The 23980-nt window shown below is 36.1% G+C and overlaps 1 protein-coding gene across 3 annotated transcripts in view; it reads left to right on the forward strand.

Annotated features, from left to right (window-relative positions):
• PLXDC2 (plexin domain containing 2) overlaps positions 1-23980 on the forward strand; it is a 415558-nt gene that overhangs the window by 287406 nt on the left and 104172 nt on the right. For all 3 annotated transcript variants that reach the window (XM_082647894.1, XM_082647893.1, XM_082647892.1), the window contains 3 exons: positions 9678-9777; positions 19666-19761; positions 19966-20047. In XM_082647894.1, the coding sequence (XP_082504020.1) occupies positions 9678-9777; positions 19666-19761; positions 19966-20047 (278 nt within the window). The remainder of the gene's footprint in view (positions 1-9677; positions 9778-19665; positions 19762-19965; positions 20048-23980) is intronic.

Consider the following 23980-nt stretch of genomic DNA (forward strand, 5'->3'; position numbering starts at 1 on the left):
GATATGATTCCAGACACATTAGAGACTTGAAATCAAATTTCTTATATTTCTTAAGGCTGCCTATCCTAGTATACTATCATATATTAGAAGTTGCATTTCCTCTGACTTGTTTCATCTCTCTTCTCCTATTATATTTTGAATTTATTGTTACTTTAGATACAGACTCAGGAAGGATGTGATTCATTTTGTGTCTATTGGAAATTTGATTAATTTTTTTCACCAGTTCATGGGAGGTACAGAGTGGTCATCAGTTTGAGACAATACAATTAAAAAGTCACGTAATCCTTCTACATGGCCACAGGGGAACTCATAGAGAATACATATCTCACCTGAGAGTCAGCCCACTTTATCCATTTTCTTGGTTGAATACCTTACAGTCTCCTTCAGCAGCAAATTTTAGAGGAGGTCTGTATAGAGGAACTTTATTGTTTATTAAGTAAAATTACTTTTTAATTACTTCTACCATTTAAGTATTTAATCCTAATGTTCCTTAGTGTAACATTTACTGTTTCTGTGGAAGAATGCATAGTTAATAAATCACCATTGCCAATTGGTTGGAGGTTTAACTGTCACCCTAAATGCATTTTTAAAATTTATTTGAAGACGATTTCTCTTGTTTAAACTGTAATGACCCTTCATTCATGGTAATCATCCTGAAAGCATTAAAAGATGAACACTTGCTGAGCTTGTAAAATTTATAGAAAAAAATAATTCAAGAGGGTAAGAGAAAGCCAAAAAGAACTGAACAGTGAAACAATTGACATTTAGATATGAAGTGATTTGCCTTTATGGCTATTGCTGTATATGTGAGAATGTTTAACATGTGTTAAAATAATATATATGCATCCAAGAAACTATATATATATATATATATGAAATTTAAATAAAATTTATTTAACAAATATATAAGATTGAGAAAACCCAGATGACATGAAATGCTAATTATAAACTCTCAGGAAAGAATCCCATAACTGAGAACATGTCTCTGCAGAGGAAAGCAAAGCAAAATGGCTCTTTAATAAATTAAGTAAATGTCTCTCAAATTGTGTGTTTTCTAAATTGAGCATTTCCCAGAATGTGCTTTTCCCAATGCCTATTAGCAATGAAAGGCTCTGAGAAGAACAGCCACAAAGGTAAATTAACTTCATTTAACCCAGAGCTGATCAAACTTTTTTGACCTGGGAATGCATTTTTCATGGAACATCTATTACCACCACCCAGGAAGGTGTGGGGAATGTTGAATTAAAAAAACAATTCATGTGGTGCAGCCACTATGGAGAACAATATGGAGGTTCCTCAAAAAACTAAAAATAGGGGCTTCCCTGGTGGCGCAGTGGTTGGGGGTCCGCCTGCCGATGCAGGGGACGTGGGTTCGTGCCCCGGTCCGGGAGAATCCCACATGCCGCAGAGCAGCTGGGCCTGTGAGCCGTGGCCACTGAGCCTGCGCGTCCGGAGCCTGTGCTCCTCAATGGGAGAGGCCGCAGCAGTGAGAGGCCCGCGTACCGCAAAGGAAAAAAAAAAAAAAAAAAAACTAAAAATAGAGTTGCCATTTGCTCCAGCAATCGCACTCTTGGACATATATCCAAACAAAACTATAATTCAAAAAGATATATGCACCCTTATGTTTATTGCAGCACTATTTACAATAGCCAAGACATGAAAGCAACCTAAATGTCCATCAGCAGATGAATGGATAAAGAAGATGTGGTACATGTATACAATGGACTACTCAGCCATAAAAAAGAATGAAATAATGCTATTTGCAGCAACATGGATGCAACTAGAGATTATCATACTAAGTAAAGTAAGTCAGACAGAGAAAGACAAATACCATATGATATCACTTACATGTGGAATCTAAAATATGACACAAATGAACTTATCAACAAATCAGAAACAGACTTACAGACATAGAGAACAGACTTGTGGTTGCCAAGGGGGAGGGTGTGTGGGGGAGGGAAAGATTGGGAGTTTGGGATTAGCAGATCTGAACTATTATGTATAGAATGGATAAACAACAAGATCCTACTGTGTGGCGCAGAGAGCTATATTCAGTATCCTGTGATAGGCTGGGATGGAGGGGAGTGTGAGAAAGAATATATGTGTGTATAACGGAATCACTTTGCTGTACAGCCGGGATTAGCATGGCATTGTGAATCAACTACACTTCAATAAAATTTAAAAGAATTCCAAAAAAATTGTAGACACAGATGATTTTATATCTTAGCACTTCCCTGTATTTTAAGTACATAAAGCATAAAGTTGTATCTACATGGCTTTATTTAGGATCTAATTCATTTGCATTTGCACTTTTTTGTTATCTCACATATTAAAGCTCCCAACATTTTAATTTTCTTTAATTTCCCATAGTGTAAGAAAATGACAAATTGAACCCGTTCTCCCTTTATAATGTTGTGAGTGAAAATAAGTAAATAAAGTAGCAAGGAAGCAAGATCAATAATCTAGAAGAAATAATTGTAGAAACAGAAATCTTGTTCTAATGCTGGCCCTGCCCCTAGCGGGTTATGTTGTCCTTGGACAAGGTATTTGATCTTCCTGGGTACGTTTTCTCCTTCCAAGCCCCACTTCCATTTAAGCTTTGTGGTGACGTGGAGAGGTTTGTTCTACATGTTCTACATGTGCTCCTGCCGGTATAGACCATATCCAGTCCCTGCTCTGAGGATTCCAGGATCAAAGAGCTAATTTATCCCTAAGGCAAAAGGCCTCGTACTTTCCCCATGTCTCCCCAAACCCAGGGTGCAGTTTCCTAATCCCGTTCCTTTTCCCAGCCGTGTTTAGGCAAGTTCCCTTTTGTAGCCATAGTCCCAGATAAAGTCCCCATTATGGTTTTGACTATCTTGAGCCACGTTGCATAGGCTTCTTCAGGGGGCTCCTGCCTCACTATATTCTTTTATATGATGCTCCCACTCTAGTTTGTCAGTTCAGTACTGGGCAGTCCCTATATTAAAAGAGGGAGCTATTTTTACTTACCAACTTCATGCTGTTGTCTCCTTCCAGATTTTCTATGGGGTACGATTGTGCAGATGTGGGTAAGAGGAATGTTAGATTATATCTTTAACGTATGGCTCGCCTTTGCTTTCATGCCATCAAGTAAGTGCATTGCTCGATACCTAGCATATGAAAAGAGTTCAGAATCTAAAAGCTAGAAAGGGATTCAAATAATCGTGCGACATGTTAACAATATTCAGGAAAGCAAATGGATGTTTTTATAATGTCAAATTTAACTGAAAGCCCTTCTATTCAAATGTAGTTTTCAGACAACTAATACTCAGGGCTTTATGCATTGCTTTGAGCATGACTTTTTAAAATTGGACGCCCTACTGAGTAAGGAGAAGCCTGATCAGACATTTAAGGGAGATAAGGTAGGAACTTAAGGGTTAAGTGAAGGTAAGAATGGTTAAAATTTTAAACTTTGGGGGTTTTTTACTGTATATATATTAAGCTATTAGACATCACATTGCTGATTCGCGAGTTAACAAAAATGAGTTTAGACTAATTCCTCTCCAGTTGCGTCTGATAGGCATATGATTCATACTTGGGAGCACATACTCTGCAGTCAAACCCTTGCTGAGATGCTGCGCTGCCTATTAGATAGATAGCTGGGCCATAATGGAAACGAGTGAATGTTTTGGCAAGGTTTGAAGGGCAGAACAGAGAGAAAAATAAAATTCTATTCCCTGCGACTCAAGCAGCATGCTGTTATCCCCTTAACTGTTTTAGAGACAGACGTTCATGTTTTCGGTATTGTGTCAGGCCCTTGTGTGCTGGAGAATGATACCGCAGCACGGAAAAGAGAACAACTTTTGTATTTGAATCTTCCTCCAAAGGCCAGCATGCTCTGCCCTACCTTTACTGACTCCTAATATCTTTTCCTACGTTAATTTTGTCTAGTTATTCCAACTCTTTTCTGTCGCTATACTTCATTTGCTTACTGTATCATTTATAGAAAAAAATTATACTTACTTAAATAACAAACTTATCTGTGTCTTGTGAAATGGAAGGAAAATTAAAACACCTTAAAGAAAAGAGTTTATAAATGCTTATGTAAGCTGAAATGGAAGCATATTTTAACTGGCGTTAATGCTCCTTTTCTATATCTATCCTGTGGAATGAATCTAATTGTAAAACTCCTTCTCAGAAATGTATGATTCATTACAAATCATACAGAGGCCGAGTGAAGATTTAGCTTTGCTTTAATTATAAAAAGGCAAGTATTATAGGCATTTGAAAATAATGAGCTACATTTTTTTTTAAAGCTTGTGTAGTTCAGAGTTTGTATTATTTCAGATTGGCTTCCTGACATCCCCAGGAACTAACTTAGGAGACATTTTAAGGATGAATATAAATTTGTAGATAGGATAAAGGATAGCTTCCATAAGCAGAGTTTTTGTACTTTGGGCATCATCTTTCGTCCCTGCTTCTCTGACTTGGGTACTTATCCAATACAGAGTCCTCTATAGACTAGGGGACTGTGACACTATGACAGATCCTTTCTTGCACACTTTTGGCTCTAATTCTAGATAGTTTATTTATATACGTACACACAATTGCTTTGTTGACGTTAGTCAAAAAATAGCTCATGTTAAATGTGGTTTTAGCAGTGCTCCTGATTCAGCCTAACAAACGGCCTCTCATTCTAAACTGTCGTGGGAACCTTCAGTCTGGCTCACAGAGAGCTCACACAGCCCAATTACTTGGCTGCAGTAAGTGTGAGTGATGAACCATCCTTACGCTGAACAACCCCACGCCTTTGAGGTTTTGAGGTAAAAAGATAACAGTCCAAGAAGGCAAAGTGAAAAAGATAGGACAGTATCAGGTGGAGAGAGGCAGACATATTCTTGAAAGAAATCTAAGAGAAAGCCTGGACTTTGCCTCGTTAATCTTTTACCAAATTAAGCATTTAATTCAATTGGCCATAGTGTTTTGTTTTCTAAACCTGATATGTAATCATTTTATCAAAGGTTTGGGTGGCTTCTAGGAAAATGTAGGGAATCAAAAGCTTCTTGTACATTTTCATGTTAATATTTGATCAGGATAAAATACCAGAGTTTTAGAAATTCTATGCTTTTATTCATGAACTCTATAAAATTTGGAAGAAAAGCATTTGAGGCCAGTGGTATTGCCATCGTCCTTTTCCACTGCTTCCTGCCCTAGTCTCCTCCATCTCTGGATGCTTCAGTACACACCATCCTCATAGCCAGCAATGGAAATGAACCCTGAAGGTGTGCAACAGCATGCTGGCTCCGATGAAAAGCTCAACTCCATTTTTCCTGCTGTTAAGACCAAAAGTCTTGGTGACACTGTTGACTCTCTTCTTTTTCTCACTCTCCTTAAATCCATGGCATATTCGTCCAGAATCATCTTCCTGTCGCTCCAGCTCTTATACTTATCACTTATCTAGTGTACTCCAAGCCACCCATTTCTCATCTGCAAAATGGTGATACCCTTCTAACTAGTTTCTCTGTCTCTCTTTTCCCCCTCCAGTCCAGATTACACATCAGTTAGTGTGATCTTTTTCAGATGTAAGGGAATGTCCTTCCTCTGTTCAAGATGGTCTAACCCTTCCCCATACAACTTGGAATAAAATCCAGAGTCATTGCCGTGGCTTGCAGGGAATACATGCTCCCTCTGATCTGTCGTCACTGCGTCCCATCCCCTTCAGCACTCTTATTTACTCCCTCTGCTCCAGTGATAACCTTTTATTTCCTAAAAGACAGCAAAAGCAATTCAAACAAGGCCTTTGCATGTACTGGTCTCTCTACAGAGCTGTTCCCCAAATCTCCATATGGCAGGTTCTCCTACTACAGAAAAGTCACATTATCACAGAAATCTTCTGTGCCTCCTTCTCTTAAAGAGGCCCCCATCCCTCGCTGTATCTTCCCCATGTTTCCATTTCCTCCTTGGCACTTACCACCTCCTGGCATACTGTATTTTTTATGTTCACTTGTCTTCATGTCAGTCTCTACTCTCTAGAATGTAAGCTCTATGAGAGCAGGGGTTTTTTTGTTTTCTCCTGTAATTCCAGTGCCTACAATAATACAGAGAAAATGTTCAACTAATATAAATATTATAAATGAATATTATTATAAATAAATATTATTTGAATAATATATTCAAATATATTTATATTGAATAATATATATTCAATATATTCAATAATATATATATTCAATATATATATATTCAATATATTCAATAATACATATATATATTGAATAATATAAATGAATATTATTATAAATAAATATTATAAATGATAAATATTATGAATGAATTCACCCTTATAATTTTTTTGGATCTTTATTAACAATGTACTTGGTGAAGCTTGGGAAAGTCTAGATCATTCAGTAGAATTAAATCGTTGAATTTGAGGTTTGAAAGAGTCCTTACAGGTCATCTACTGTCTTCCTAGAGGGTTGGCCAATTTACGATAGGATTATTTTCAGTGGACAAAAAACTCTCTACATTGTTAGGTTACCCATTTTGATTTTGCATGGATTTACCTTAAGTTAAATGAATCTAAATCTGGGTAAATTATACACCTTGGTCTTCATTTTTGGAATCCACAGGGAAAAGAATAAACTAGAAAATAAAAAGATACAGAAGAGTGAAAAAAAAGATGCAGAAAATGCATCTTTTTAATGGACCTTTCCAATATTTCAAGTTTAATTGTACCTAAAGAGATATTTATCTGATTCCCAGAAACCTAGGAGGAAGAATGCTACTTCATTTTCTATAGAGACACCCAGAGAAGTTTGTATTGGCTATTAGAGCTTTAGTAGAGAATGCATTGGTTAGTATTGCTGTGTAACAAATCACCCCAAAATGTAGTGGCCTAAACAACTCTATTTCTTATTTCTCACAAGGTATAAAACTGCTGATCTCAGCTGGGCTCACTCATGTGTCAGTTGCTAGCTGGTTGATTGGCTAGGGGCTAGTTGTTCAAGATGACCTCTGCTAGAAAGAAAACATTCCTCCACGTGTCTCTCATAGATCTTCAGCAGGGTATATTCTCATGGCAGTGGCAGAAGTCCCAGAAAGGAGGTGGAAATGTACAAGCACCTTTTCAAGCCTTTCTTCTGCTTCAAGTTTGCTGTTGTCTTCTTTTGCCATATTACTGAGGCAGAGGCAGAATGGCAGAGGTCCACCAAGTGAGACGGCAGAGTATGGATAAAAAGAGGCCATGGACTGAGGCCGTTAGTGCAGTCAGTGTACCACAGATCAAATGCACAGGAGGAGAGAGTTTGACTTAGAGATAAAATATAAAGGAAGGGAGTGAAAAGAAAGAAAGAGATGGAGAAAACAAAATAAAAATGAAAGATGGCTAGATAAGGGAAGAGATAAAGAGAGATAGAAGAGATGGGGTAGATAATGTGAAGAGAAGAGAAGCTAGGATGTCTGCAGATCCAAGACATGTGACCTGAAAAACAAGCTCTCATATGATAATGTAATATTCATAACAATATAATAGAATTTTCCAGTTGATAACAATATAAACTCAAGCTCTGCTTTGAGTATGCGAAAGAAGAAGTACAATTAATTACCACAGAATTATCTGGTAAAATATTTCATACCTTGCAGAGGAAAACTGCAGTCATAGATGTTGTAAGAATGAAAGCAAGTAACAAATCCAGTAGCAAAACTTTCATACTTACTCCTAAGCAGGCATCTATTAATGATGCTGTTTAAAAATTATGAGCTTGTCTTATTAGGATATACAAAAATAACTTGAATTGGAAATTTTTTCTGTGGCTTTCTATCCCTTTGCCTTTTCTTCTTTCACTGTAAGTCTGTCTTAAATATAAATTGCACTTATATTAGCATTCTTCAACATGGAGTATAAACTGGGTAATAATATAATGTACCATAAGAAAAGGGATTACATACATTGATACTGAGTATGGCTTAGCAATTACCATAAATAAATTATATCAGAGTTTCATTTAGTAAATGAACTTTTAGGGACAAAAATCTTGGTTTGATTTTGTTTGTTTCTGTTGTCCAAATATCAGAATACTTCTTAATGGTGGTTAAGAACTGGACACACTGATATAAAACTGGCAATACTACAACATTGTTCAAGAGAGGACTGATTAGTACATAAAAGGAAAATATCTTCCATTTACTATTTTGAGATAATTCCACAAATTTCAGAAACATTAAAATTTCCTCTTAGTTTCAACAAAATAACACTTCTTACAACTTCATGATGTCAGGGGCAAAAATAAGAAGTACAGTCCTTATTACATCTTCTCTCCAAGTTATTTTCCTTCAAATTTACTTATTTATTTATTTTTGACTGCATTGGGTCTTTGTTGCTGCGCCCAGGCTTTCTCTAGTTGCGGAGAGTGGGGACTACTCTTTGTTGTGGTGCACGGGCTTCTCATTGCGGTGGCTTCTCTTGTTGCGGAGCATGGGCTGTAGGCACGCAGGCTTCAGTAGTTGTGGCGCGTGGGCTCAGTAGCTGTGGCTTGCAGGCTCTAGAGTGCAGGCTCAGTAGTTGTGGCACATGGGCTTAGTTGCTCTGCAACATGTGGGATCTTCCTGGGCCAGGGATCGAACCTGTGTCCCCTGCATTGGCAGACAGATTCTTAACCACTGCAACACCAGGGAAGTCCCCTATTTTCCTTCTTTTTTATTGCCACGCTGTTTATTATGGCTTATACAACCATGTCTGATCTAATATGATCTTTAATGAATTACCCACAGATGGCCCACAATCTGCTTATTCTACTTAAAAGACTTGTTCGTGCATTTATCCTTCCATATTGTTTCTTGTCCCTTTATGTATTGAAGATGTTTTCATCCCCATTTTCATTTCTATAAAACTGGTAGTAAAGATAGTAATCGTATCTCCAATGATTCTTTTCTAAATCTAGAAAAAACGGCTCCAAGAGTTTGTCTCATTTATAACTGTTGTATCGTGTTTAATATAGTCTCAGTGTGTCCTAATTTTTTAAAACTGTACACATTATAAATGTCTATAATATGCAGATTTGGGCTCTATTGAGGTTTAAATTTAGGAAATATGACCTTGAACTGACCCATAATAATTCATAAGTTTTCCATATGAGTTTTAACCAGAATAGTGAAGTTCATCCGTTAAGAAGCAATTGCCAAATATCGCTATATATTAATCAACGATGATGTTGTTACATATATATTTATATATATTTAGGAATGCACATCTTATCTTTCTCTAGGTTTTATATCTATAAGGCCACTTGTAAACAAGGATTTTTTAAAACTATGAAAATGAATATATAATAGAGTCTTTGGGGAAAACAAATGGTACAAAAAGAATCTCTATCTCTGTAATGATAGTCCGCACTACGTGCATTCATGGTGTGCCTGTATGTGTGAGAAATTTTCAGTATTCAGCATCAGTCAGATTCTCTGAGAATCTGTTACTTTCATCATCAAGTAGCCCTGTCTGTAGGACCAGGAACTCTCTTGTCACTTTAACCCATCCAATAGCACTAAACAGATGTTATTTTTAGATATTGTATGTTTTTCTTCTCTAATGTTTCCTGCTCTCTCTCTTTCTTCATCTCCATAATCAAATTTTATCCATTAAAAAAGATGGTCGCATTCCCCACACCTACCCCAAATGAAATTCAAACCTAACTCACAGCAATCTGCTTTTTCTTTTCCAGATTCCTGTCTTGGTCACACAGATAAGTTCGACCAATCACCCAGTGAAAGTGGGGCTGTCAGATGCATTTGTCGTTGTCCACAGGATCCAACAAATTCCCAGTATGTAGAAGAAGGGTAATGGCAGAGTCTGAGCCTGCTGTGGGGTAAATTTAAAGGAGATTGATCTAGGGCAGATGTGACTCTTCGAACAATCGAATCACTTAGCTAATTGCTGCTTGTTAATTACATTGTTCGGCTTGTAAGTCTTTTTGGCATTTGCTATCTCTCTGTTAGCGTTGAACTAATAATTTAGGTGAAGTGAAGTTAAATAGCCAAACCAAGAGAATTTGGATTCTTTGGAATAGTTAGCTTGGTTGTGCAGATATATTTCTTTTATTCATAGGAAGAGGAACATAAAAGAGTGACAGATCGTTTGATTGATAGGTGTATGATTGTTTATTTCATTTAAATAAATTTATCAGCAAAAGATCAGCCTTGTACCGTTTCACGTTTAACATGTTTGTATAAAACTGTTTGAGAGCCTAAAGGAGGATTTTCAAAAAGTATAGACTGAGGTTAAAAAAATCTTGATGGAGCCATACCTACCACACAATATATTTTATTGTCTTTGTTTAAATCATTTTTGCCTATATCTAATCTAGCTTACATTTGTAGAAGAAAAACATACATGTTACTTTGGGCATCTGTTCATCGTATTAGAAATCCAAATGGTAACTGCTGTGTGTAGTAGTTCTGATCACGTAAATAGCCCTCTTTTGAAAGCTTCTGTTTTTTAAAACCTCCTTCTAGTTCAAGAACAGCCCTGAGGGTTGCTTGGGTATGTTAGTACCAAAGGTGACTGTTTGTGTCCCAGATGTACTTATGTAAAGCAAGAGGTTATGATACATCTCAAGATTAGATCATTCCTTTCCCTTTTGCTCAAAGTTCTTGAGCAAAATTCTTTATTTCATTATAGTGGTAGACTTAATTTATCACATGCATATGCTGCTTGGTCTTGACTTGAACTAATTCTGTTTATGTCACCTCAAATATAGAAAGTAAATGACGTGGAAATCAGACTTTTCAGAGCAGAGGATTGGCTGGAAACATTATAGGGGTTATCTTTCAATTACGGTTTAGAATGACATTCATATGTGGCAGTTCTGCTTGGTGAAGACCGTGAATCTTCCGTGGCTGTTTCTCCTTATTGGCTGAGAATTTGCGGGAGGTAATATTCCAGCCACCTGTTAAATCAAGGCAGATTTTCCAGAAACAAACCTGTACTGCGAACAAAGCAGAGATATATCCTTATGTGTAGGCAACATAAAGACATCCTGACAGAACTCTTAGTCAAGAGGCTGAACCCTGGGAGAGGCCAAGTTGACTTCTGTGTGAGGAGGAATGTTCTCACATTCTTCCTTTCAGAGGAGTTAGTCAAGCATGACCTGAGTCAATTACTGCACAAGTAAAAGAATGGCTAGTTTTAGTTTATTTGTGGCTTCTTTCATCCCAGAAAGAATTTTATTTGCAGCTTCCTCAGAAGGCATCTTGGCCCACATTGAAGTGCTGATATATTATTGTTTAGAGAAAAAGACCCACCAACGTACAAAAAAAATTTTTTTACAAATGTATTGTAATATTCAAGTGTTGTGTCAGAACTGAGACATGATAAAATTGTACTCAGACTTCAGAGTCCCAAAATGCAATTTTGCACCCCTTGTTATATTGTAACAGGGTGACCATTATGTTTAGAGGGGAAAATATCCTTCTCAAATATAAATTTCATTGAATAAATTGGCAAAATTAATATGAATTTTGAGAACAGATTGTGTCTAAAGTTTGGGAGTCAGCATTAATCTAAAGAAAGTACTCAAGCTTTGAGTTCAGGGAGAAGCTTCTCTCAGGCAGGCTATGTGCTGGAGTGACATTTACATTTCCTGTTGACCTCACTGTCACCTTGAGAAAATTTGCCAGGAAGGAACGGAAGTCCTGAGTTTCTAATCTACTCATCCCTGCCATTAGATGAGACTGTATTTCAGCAAGAACACTGGAATTGATGTGTTCTACTTAAAAATCTTTGGGGCAACAGAAAAATTTTAATCTCCTTAAAAATCTGTTCCCACATTTATCAGGTGTAACAGTATCTGTTACAGGAGGTACTGTATAATAGGAAAGATATGGTTGCATGGCTGCATTGTATTCTCAGCTGGAAAAAAAAAAAGCATACTTGTTTTCTTCAGACATTAGGCTAACCCAAGAATATCGTAATACAAGTTATACAAGTATCATTTTTTCCTGAGAAATCAGATGATTCCTAGAGATCAGTATGCTACTTACTTGTACAATTAGAATTTAGATAAATATTTAAGTCCTTTTCAAGATTCTGTTCCCCTATTTAATAACCTTCATTATTAGGAGTCATCCTCATAGGGAATTTAAATCTTTCATCTCTGTTGCCCCTTTTTCTTCTCCTGAGTGAATTTAGGAAAAAACTGATCATTATCCTAAGTAATGGGCGGCTTGCTTTCTTCTGTATTCCAAGGTGCATTATTACACAGGACCTTGTTCTCATAAGATCAATTTTCTGTTCTTTAAATCATTTTGGTTACATGGGTTATAGAACCTAGATCCTTTGCTTAATCTAGCCATGACAACATGGGAAAGTGAGCCACAACGTTGAGAGTAATTTTTCCCAGTGGGACCACAATAGTATACCATTCTTATCAAATTTGGTGAAGTTTTGGTAGAGCATTCAAAAAGCTTTAAGGCAAAGTGAATTTGTTTATTACGAAGATTCCTCCCCGCCATCATAACATCAACAACAAAAAAATTGTTTTTCAGTTTTTAAAGGCTTCCAAATGTTTTCCATGTAACTTTCAGGCATAGTTTATTAAAATAGCCTTTACCTTTCAAAAAAGATTAGGTGATCTGATAGTTTAAAATATCAAAGGGAATTTAGGCATTGTTAGTAAATCAGTAAATAGTTCTGAAGTTACAAGGGGATTCCTTTGCTCCTTCAAAAAAATGAAAAATGTCTATGGTGAAATTAACCCTTATATTAAAAAAAGAAAAAGAAAAACTAGTTAAAAGTCCAGAATGTATAAGGGAAATTGTAATGTGAATACTGGTCATGAGACCTTGAACATATTATTTAATTTCTATAACTTTCTTTATATGCAAAATGACCATCTTAGTACCTAAGGTACAATATGTGTATAGCATGTGGTACCTGGCACAAAGTAACACTGTATTTATATTTACTTGTATTGCTTATCCATCGGCATCTACATTGTTACTTTAAAAAGACAGTGATGCTGACTGAGGTGTCCACACCCAGGCCCAGTGCCCATGAGAGTGAGGCCACAGGGAATTTCCACTCAAGGACACCTTGACACTCTCTGAAACTCATTCTTTCTGACGATGACAGCATTTGTTTCTTAACATATTGTTGTATCTGTCTGTCCATGTGTATGTATATCTCTGCATCACCTTCTGTTTTTCATAAACTATTTTGTAGAACTTTAGAAACAGAAAAAAAAAAGTATAGAGATCATCCAATTCAATCTCCACAGGTACAGATGTGAAAAACAGGTCTACATACAATGACCTTGTTTATTCATTACAGAAATATGAGTGTAAAAATTATTATAAGCATAGTCCATATTAATTCAGAGGAATTGGTAAAATAATAGAAAACTCAAAGAAGGAAATTAAATTGCCTGTAAACCTACTACAGAGAGAAAACAATCAATGTTTTCATATCTCTGCATCCAATCTTTTGTTTATAGTGTATACACACACAAACACACACACAGGGTAAGAAAATTGGCATTATCCTATACATATTTTTGCCACCTCTTTTTCTTATAATATATACAACACGTTTTTCTTACACTGCTAAATACCTGTGTAAACGTGGTCGTTAATAGCTGCAACAAATTCCTTTGTTTCATAATTTGTGTAATCTGTTTTCAGCACTGGTTTGTCATGTAGGTTGCTTTTCATATTAATTGTCAGTAAAACAGCAGTGCTAAACATCCTTGCTTTTGAATTTTTACTCATATCTAATCCATAAAAAATGAATATGTAACCATGGAATGTTAATGAATTTTTATGTATTTTGACAGATTGCTTTCTGTAAGGGTTGTACCAATCTACTCCCCCACCAGCATCGTATCAGATATCCCATTTCCCCAAATGCTCTCAGACATTACTATCATTTTTTAAACTTCGCAAATTTGATAAGCAGAACGTGATATTTCATTGTCGCTCTAATATTCTTTTGATTACCAGAAAGTTCTAACATTGTCATATATTCATAGGTCATGTGGAATTGCCATAATTTCTGGTTAAGTAGCTCTGCTAAGTAATTCTTTCTCAGCCTCAGCTCATGACCCTCCATATTTTTTTCTGCAGTGTGCAGAGGCCTTCCTGGGTAAACCTACAGTGCTCTCTAGTACTGTTCTACTTGTTTGTTTCTCTCTCCTCCCGTTTAATGTTTTGAATTTTGATCTTAATCTCCACAGTGCTGACCTTCCCCATCATCCCTCACCTTTTTCTCCACCCTCTGAGCTTAATGAGCATAACATTTCCAGCAAGAAACCCAGAAAATCCGTTCATGCCTCCATGGTCCGTTTATTTGGAAACTTAAGTCTATGTCATTTCAGTAATGTGAAAGTTACTTTAACACACACACGCAGAATTCTTGTACTAGAAACTAATCTGGAAAGCAGCTGACCTAACTTGAAATGGTTCTACTACAAGTTATGATAATGGCAATTTCTGAATCCCTTAGAATACTCCACTTTTTTCTTCTCACCAGCATGCATCATCTGGTTCTTTCTTAACACCAATCCCTTTCTCATCAGCATCTTCTGTTTTAAATTTATTGACATTGTGTATGCTACAGTGTGCCTTTGCTTTTTGGTTATTATTATTCACAGCTCAATAAGAAACATTAGCATTTTCAAAAATAAAACTGACAACTAATTTGGAGAGAAAACATATTTTAAAAATACTTAGAGATTTAGGGAACTCTTTGAGGAACATTGTATATAGTTTGCCGTACACGGTCTCTTTATGAGCTTACAGACCAGTGAGCAGTTTCTCAAAGAACTTGATCAAAATTATGTTCACAGACTGAAAAGAAAAAAATAACTTTAAGAAACAGAGATGCACTTTTATTACGCAAAATGTCTTAAGCGTTAATTCTCAAAAAAATAGTAGTATAGACCAGTACTGTCCAATAGAACTTTCTGTGCTGATGAAATGTTTTAAATCTGAATTGTCCAATACAGACTTACTAGCTACATGTGACTACTATGCACTTAAAATGTGGCTAGTGAAACTGGGGTATTGAATTTTTAATTGGATTCAATTAATTTTAAGAGTTATGGGGCTTCCCTGGTGGCGCAGTGGTTGAGAGTCCGCCTGCCGATGCAGGGGACACAGGTTCGTGCCCCGGTCTGGGAGGATCCCACATGCCGCGGAGCGGCTGGACCCGTGAGCCATGGCCGCTGAGCCTGCGCGTCCGGAGCCTGTGCTCCTCAACGGGAGAGGCCACAGCAGTGAGAGGCCCGCGTAATGCAAAAAAAAAAAAAAAAAAAAAAAAAAAGAGTTATGTATGACTATTGGTCACCATACTGAACAGGGTGACAGTGGACCATATACACATGTTTAAATAGAACATTAAATTTCAAGTATAATATTTACATTAACCTACTTTTTACTTCTTCTTTGCCTTCTGAAAGGCCTTAGAATTTTCGATATTATTCAGTGATACATTTTCAAATTTAAGCATTTCACTTTTATTGATTTTGCCCATAAAAAAATTGTAATTTTGGATTCAGTGGTAGGACACATCCATTAGAATTACTTAGCAACTAAAATAAAAGAACATGTTGACAAACTATGGAAGAAACAAATAGTCTTGGAAAAACGTGACTTTTTTTCTTAACAATTTATACACCCCAATTAAAGCTCTTTCAGAAGAACTGAGCCTCACCTGTTATTTTCAAAGTTATCAGGGTCTTTTCATTCATTTAAGGACGGATTGCTCTACAAATCCTTCAGGAAATTGTGTCATCTTACCTTGTGTTCCTCAAAATGGAAAACACTTCAAGCTTATTCATTTTACAGAAGATAAAATTGCTTCTCTTTACCACACAGCTTCATTAGGTGCTTCTGTTGTCAAGTAGACACTAGCTCACTCGAGGCTGAACAAAAGGAAGAAGAAATAGAAATCATGACATTTTCCCCATAAAGTATCCTCTCACAAAACTCTTCCAAGATAGATAGCATTATGCAAAGTGATGTTTTATTGCTTTAATACATACATTTCTAACATACCCTATTTGCTTAATCTTGATTTTTCAAAAGAAGCAAAAATTTAAGAATTTTCTGGATATTATAAATCACTGATTGATTTTGACATATTTGAGAATTTTTTTTAGAATTTCTATGAACACAAAAGAATAATGAGAGGAAAATATGAGAGGTTCAGATTAGCGCCTCATGGTCACCTAAATTTTATGTTGCCTTTTCCAATGCTGAATTATATTATTTTTTAATAGAACTACAGGGAGAATTTTTTTTTTTTTTTTTTTTTTTTTTGCCACACTACACGGCACGCAGGATCTTAGTTACCTGACCAGGGATCGAACCTGTGCCCCCTGCAGTGGAAGTGCAGAGTCTTAACAACTGGACCGCCAGGGAAGTCCCAAGAATTTTTAAATGTTTCAGGCAAAAGCATCTTCTATTTGTAGATGCTTTATTTCACAACTCCAACTAGCTAATTCTGGTAATGCATTGCATTTTCGTGTGGGAAGCTTATAACTTCTATAATAGTGCACTTTTTCTCTCAAGAGTCTCTTTTTTCCTGAGTCTTTATGCTGGGAATGAACTTGTAGTTGTGCAATACATGCTATTTACATTAAAGAGTACTCAGTAAATGGTGCTGTGTGCTAGGCTCAGTGGGAACTAGTAAAGAAAATAAGAAATAATCATTTGGGACCAGTCATTAAGCATTGACAACACATAAATAAGGAAATGTTAGCTAATCATTTACTTGACAATCCAGACAAAATATTAAAATATTTATATAAAGAATCAGACAATTGAGGAAATTACTCATACATTCTCTGTGTGAATGTTAATTTTCAAGACAGACAAGTAAACTGGATCATGGCTAATCATGCCACAGGGTACTCATTAAACTGTTTTCATTTGAGCTAAAGTGGATATTGATTGGAGAGGATTCCTGGTGTTTCCATACAATCACTCTGTCCCTCCTGCTGATATTGTTTAAAATGTCTAAAACCATGCAATTCAATAGTTACACTTTGAATCATATCACCTTAAGATTTTGATTACTGAATTTTATTCTCTATGTGTTAGCTGCTCAGAGATTTATTTCATTTCATTTTTTAAAAAATTTTAAAAGCCCCCAATGGTTGTTATAGTTGATCTTGGTTTTGTTAAGATGTAATAAAACAGTTGAAGCTGTATCACCACAGCTAAGGTACTGAATGTTTGGTTCACCATTATTTTGGCTAACTTTCTAAGGAAGACACAGGGGCTAAATACATTTCTGGAATCAAATGAAAGCTTCTAGTATTGGCAGGAGCTACCAGTAAATACATTCCTAATTACTTGTTTTTGACAGGGAGATGTATGATACACAACAGAAATGACCATTTGGAAGCTGTCATTAATTGGCAGGTCATCAAACAAAACACGTTCTCATTAATTTTGGTTTTATTAAATTCATCTCCTCCCAATAGTTGGAGTTATCTGAGCAGGTGATAGAACTAGCATGGCAAAAATGTCACTGCTTCCCTTTACCCCATTTGCATGATCAATAATTAAACTCCCAGAGGCTTCACAGTCATGTCCATAGTTTGAACTTTTCAAAGTGTAGTATGAAGTTAAAAGAAAACTGGTATTTTAAGCACCTACTAATATGATACTGTGCAAACTTTAGTATGAAGAAGACTCAGAAACCCCCATCACAGTGATCTCATGGCAAGTCTATATTATTTATTTATTTCCAAAACCTAAATTGTTTAGCAAAATGCATAGGAAAGCACGTGTCCTCTTTAGACAAAGGCAGAAACTGAGTAATCGTTTCAAACGCCTTAAAAGTTAAAAAAAGAAAAAGGAAAAAGAAAAGACATTATTCGTGTACCTCAAGAAACCTTACTAAATATCATGAAATTTCTCTAATGTTGGATAAAGTTTGCACTTTGAAAATTATATATGCATCTTTCGCTTATACCAAAAAGATGTGAATTGGATTAACATTTTTAATCAGTGTTTCTCAATCTGAGAAACCTGAAGATATATTCAGTGAAGCATTCCTAGCGTTCTAGAAGCATTCCTTGCCTCCAAAGAGTTCATTTTGGACCCCTCCCCCTCTTCCTCTTCTGCAGTAGAATTTCATTGTGAATAATCAGAAATGGGTGAAAGAATATGAGTGGAGAGAAACAGATATGTGTAGGTTGTGAGTAAATGTTTGACTTTCCTCCTGGATGTGTAGGTATCTACATTTCCTGAACACTGTTACTAAAAGAGAGTTTGCTGTCTTCTGGGCACCACACTCCTGTTTTATGTCCTAGAGGAGATCATTGTTGGTCTATTTCCTTTAATCAAAATTTAACTTTCCCTAATATAAGAGGGGAAACAAATTCCTAGAAGCCTGATTTCAGGGCCTAGATCTATAGAAATTAGATCAGTACATGCAGCATATAACCAGTATGATCTATGGTTGCCATATTGATGTTAGACAAAAATTATATCTGACATTTATTGAACTTACAATGTGAAAGGGATTATTCTAAGCAACTTTCATTTACTATCTCATTTTAATTCTCAAAACAGATCTGTGATAGAGGTACTATTATCTCTATTTTATAGGCGAGGACAGCGAAGCATAGAAAGGCTAACAAAAGAGCCAAAGTTCATGCAGATACCAAGTAGCAAGCCTGGGACTTGAACCAGGCTTTTCAAATGCATGCATTATTAACCACCATGACATATGACTTCCCCAAGTTGGATACTATGATATTTTAAAAATAATTTATAGCTTCCCAAATAATTCCTGGTAGATATGATAGTATTCAGGAAATGCATTCCTGTCGTTATAAGCATTCCAAGAGCTAAGTAAAATACCGATAATATCAATTTTCCATTTCCATTTACCTAACTCAAGCAAGCTAATATAGTATAAGGCTCAGGTCTTTTTTCAAAAGTAGATTTTAAGTATATATCCTCAACATCTTTTTTTGTCATAAAATACATTTGCTTGTATTTATCTGATTTTTACTTATTAAATTTCTTGTCAAAGTCTCTATCTAACCTATTCCTCAGGAACACCACTGGATTTGCTGATGAATTATTATAAATTCCTGCATGCAATATAAGTGCTAATTATTAACCTTCCTTGGATATGACACTGTACATTAAATAGCAATACTGATTTTTTAATGATTTAATTTCTATCTTCAAGTTTATTAAAGAAACTTATTCTAAACCTTTAAAGCAATCAGACTCTTATTCTAGCTAAACCAGCTTTACTTAGACTGAAAAATTTTTAGTTGCTACCCATTCCTAAAGGACTCACTTTAGTTTTAGCTTCAGAGAAGTGGGGTCATCTTACCTTCTTGATTTCATATGTCAAAATCTTTCAAAATTTATAAATCTATGAAGAAAATGTCTTAAGTGTACTCTGAATGACAGTGGGTTTGAGCCCTGCTAATGAAGTGAGAAATTTGAGACCCTAATCAACATTTTTAGCTTCCTTGATGAAAATGCTGCTGGGTACAAGAGTTTCAGATTTTGATAATCAACCTTTTTATAGGGTTTGATTATTTTAAATTTTTATTTTAAAACCCCATCAGGTGAAACGCTTATAATTCTACATTCATTATTAAAATGCAGTTGTTTTATAAGTGAAGAAATGTTGAAAGTGGATTTTTTTTCTACTCTCCATGCTGTTTTTTGTTTTTACAGATGTTCGAAGAAGAACAATTTATGAATACCACCGAGTAGAACTACAAATGTCAAAAATCACCAATATTTCAGCTGTGGAGATGACCCCATTGCCTAGTAAGTTAACATGTAAACATAGCTAGGTGGGAAAAATGATTTGCAATTTGTATGATCTGATCTTTTTACGCATGGGTCTTTTGATCCTGCGTGTATATGGGGATGCGCGGGTGATGTTAATTTTGGCAGAGCAGTCTTTTTTTTCTCTCTCTCCCTCCATGCTGCCAATTAGTGTTGATGCATCCATTCTCTTCTGTTTCCTAGCATGTCTCCAGTTTAATGGTTGTGGCCCCTGTGTATCCTCTCAGATTGGCTTCAACTGCAGTTGGTGTAGTAAACTTCAAAGGTAAAAGACAGTAATGCAAAATATTTTTAAACTTTATGAAGACTTGTTCTACTCTTCCATTGAATTTTGGATGTGTCAGGTGTGTTGAGTGGATATACATGAACAAATGTGCATGTGTTAAACAAAACACCAAAATGCAAAAAATGCTCAGACATGGGAATTGTAGTATTTTCCTTTGATTGCTCAAAGTGACCATGAACCTTTGTAGTCCGTAAGATAATTATCTGACATATGTTTATAATTGCTATGGGGCTTAAGATAGATGATGATTGTGATTGATGAATCTATAAATTGCCGCTGTTGGTCCGTATTCTTCAGGAATCATGGTATGACATATCTTCACAATAACAAGGATGGTTTATGCATAATCACATTAACATTCTTAGCAAATTCCTATAAATATCTCAAAGGTTACTAACCAAGATTAGAGGTGGAGTCTGAGGCTGAGGAATACAGTGACACTAACAGGACTCTATATAAATAGAACGTGCGGTTTGGGCCTGGGTTGTAAATAACTGACTTTGAAACTTAAGCTGAATCACTTGGTTGTGTCAAAGAGGTTTGCTGATTTTCATGAATGGCAAAGAGGATTTTTCAGTCCGTAGAGTTTTTCGGAGACTGAATGCTCATTTGTTGGAAATGCAGAGTGAAGACGTTTAAATGTGTTTTATTTACTCAACCATTTTGTGTAGTAGTTATGTCCCGAGCGCTGGGAAAGCAGCAGTGATTAATATAGATGTGGTCCCTGCCCACCATGGAGCTTCCAGCCTGTCCGGGAATAAGTCCCCTCTCACCTGCAGAGTCTATGAAAAATCTGCTTCTTCCTCCAGGAGAACTGAGTCTTCAAGTTTGTGCACGTTCCAGCAGAGCTTTCTGTTGTATGAGAAGCCGGTGTCTTATCATCTTGCTGCAGCCTTTGCTCTAAAGATAGGGACATGTTCAGGACTACTTTAAAAGTTATTGCAGTATAAAGAATAGAATGCCAATTCCTTGATAACAAGCTATGGGAAACATGTGTGACTTGCTAACTTTGGGACAACCACTACAGTATTTCAGATAGAGCAATATTATTTACTATAACCGCTGTTTTATTTTCAATTTAACATGTTCCAATAATTTCCTTTGTGCAACGAATTTCAAATAATGGAAAAGCAAGCAGGCGATCACCATTCTTAAAAGTAGATTTTTAACTTGGCTATATCTCCAGAGTGGGAAGAACTGCTATAAAATTAAGGATTTGTAGTCATTTATATTCAAATACTGCTGACATGCTACAAATTACAAGCATATCAGAAGTTAGTCAAAATCTGTTTACATAATGACCAAAATGAATCTAAAGAGATGGCATTCTAATAGGTATATTTTAGTAACGCTGATCTGAGACATGAAAAACGCCCAGAAGAATTAAGTAAAAGGTCCTGGTTTGGAGTGCGTATCTAATTGAAGTTCCAGTTCAGTGGTCATCTCCTCTGAGAACGTTCCCTAAACCATGGGTCTGTGTGAGGCGCCCAGCCCCTGTTGTTCTCGGCATCCTGTGCCAACCTCCATAATTAGCATTTAGCTCGAGGCTTACGGACATTTGTCACTTGTCTGTGTCCTCTGCTAGGCTCTGGGTTTATTAAAGGTGAATTGTCCTTACATCTCCACAGCCTAAGAATGTACCTGATACTGCAGAAAAATGAACGAGTGAATGAATGATGGCTAGGTTCCAAAGGAAGGAATCATGATTTGACTTGTCTGGGAATGAAGGATCTCCCAGGATGAGGGACTTTCAGAGCTGAAACCAGGAAAGTTGAGGGAAAACCAGGACGAGTTAGCTACCCCAACTAGAGTACTATTCAGACAATCTCCACTGAAACAGTGTCATGATAAATGAAGGTTTGGGACACTAGTCTAGAACCCTACCTTCTACTAACCATTTCATTATTTTCAAAAAAATTTTTTGGTGGAAATATATGTTTAAAGCTCCAGACAAGCAGTTCTGACAATTGAAACACATCCACAAGTTGTGCAAAATGCTTTATACCGTCAATGCTCCCATTTCATTGAGAGTTTTCTCTGCCAGACATTGTTCCAGGAATTTTCAAAAATATTTAATTCACATAACATTTTTATAGAGGAGGAAACTGAGGCTTCCGTTATTTGTGCAGGGTTTCAGAGCTCTTAAATGATAAGTTTGGAATTGAAACTCGATCTGCGTGCTTCCTGGCCTGCCTTTTCGATGCCTCACACCCACCAGGCTGCAGGTGCGCTAAGCAACTTAATCGTAACTGCTTCCTGAGAAACAGTAGACATACTACGGAAAAAAATAAATATTTCTGTAATTGTGGGTGCAAGAAAATTGCATGGTTTTGAGATTGGCGTAAAAAGCATGTAGAAGAGAATGAAGCAAAGCATAAGACTTTTGTATATTACTGAAAGCATAGGTTGTTTTTAAGATTCATGGGAAAAAGAAAGGTGGTGATGCATATGAATGAGGACAGAATTTATCAAAGAACACTATGAAGAAAAACTTGGAATTTTCTGCCTGTTACCATTTGGTGTTTTGTTGCATACCAAACACTGGTTTAAAATCTTGGATTTATTTTTAATTCTTCAGCAACCCAGTTATATGCATATCAAAACCTGATTAATTAATTGGTTTAACTATGGCTCGTTGCACTTTTGTTCAACTTAATTTCCCCACTGCATTTTATTAATTTCTCCTTAGGCCTATGAGCATCAAAATTTTGCTTTTGCTGCCCAAAAGCATTTCCCCAGACTTTAGAGCTTTTATCAACAAATTCAATAAAACAAGAGACGTCTTATCCTAAGCAGTGCAAAAATTGCCTCTCAGATTGTTTTCTTCCATCCTTCTTACCTTCTCCTTTGTGCTTTCTTATCCCTGAATGATAATCAGTTGGTGGTGATTATTGAATTCTCAAGCTGGGCTTCCTCTAGAAAGATAAGATAATTTTAATTGGTTTGTTTATTTCCTTTAATTCTCAGTTTTCAGCAAGCCAAAACTAAGGCACAATATTTGTAATGGCTTATCCAAGGTCTAAAGGAATTTGAGTTATAGGAACATGTAATGAGATCCATGATCAAGAGTGTTTTCTTGGGACAGGTGGTCATTACTTCTAGGTAAGAGTGCTTTTGTTTCTTCACTGAAAGCTGAGAGGACCTGAATCAACCACACCTTTTATCTTCAGTCATTCAACAAAATTTTTTTAGTATCTCGGTGTTCAAGTTACTATCCTGGATTGTGAATTCAGTGGTGAAGGAAAGAGAGAAAATCACTTCCCTCATAGAGCTTACATGTTTAGTATGGGGAGATAGAGTTTAAGCAAATAGATATGCAGGAAATAAAGTTAGCAGTGGTGAGTGCTACGGCAAAAGAAATGAATCGAACATTATAAGGGAAAATATAGCAAAATCAATAGGAATAACAGGAGTTTACTTGTTGGTTTCATGCTAGACAACCTTGTCTTTTTGAAGAGACCTTGGTTTCATCAGCCATCACCCTCCAAAAGTTTATTTATTTTTTTTTTCAAAAGTTTATTTTTTAATTGAAAATATATTTTGACTCTTAAAACATTCATTCACTCATTCATTTACTTAAAAATTTATTGAATACTTTCCACATTTATCTGAACAGCAAGCACTAGTCTAAACACGGAAGTAGTTAGAACAATAACCAGGCATTAATCAAAGCCAGAGTTCTCAGGGAGCTGAGTTTAGCATATTAAGCTGGAAAATAAATGAATTGATAATTAAACAAAAAAGACAGTTGATGATGAATGATCTGTTGAGTTTGGAGAGCCAGTAGTTGCTCTGAACTGAGTGGCCAGAAAAGGCTTCTTGGGAAAAGGGACGGTTAAACTTAGATCTGAACAACCGGGAACCGGCTACACCAAAGTGAAAGCAAAGAGCATTTCAACGCGAGACAGATTA

This window comes from Grampus griseus (assembly GCF_964374135.1).
Source record: "Grampus griseus genome assembly, chromosome: 2".
Classification (NCBI taxonomy): Eukaryota; Metazoa; Chordata; class Mammalia; order Artiodactyla; family Delphinidae; genus Grampus; species Grampus griseus.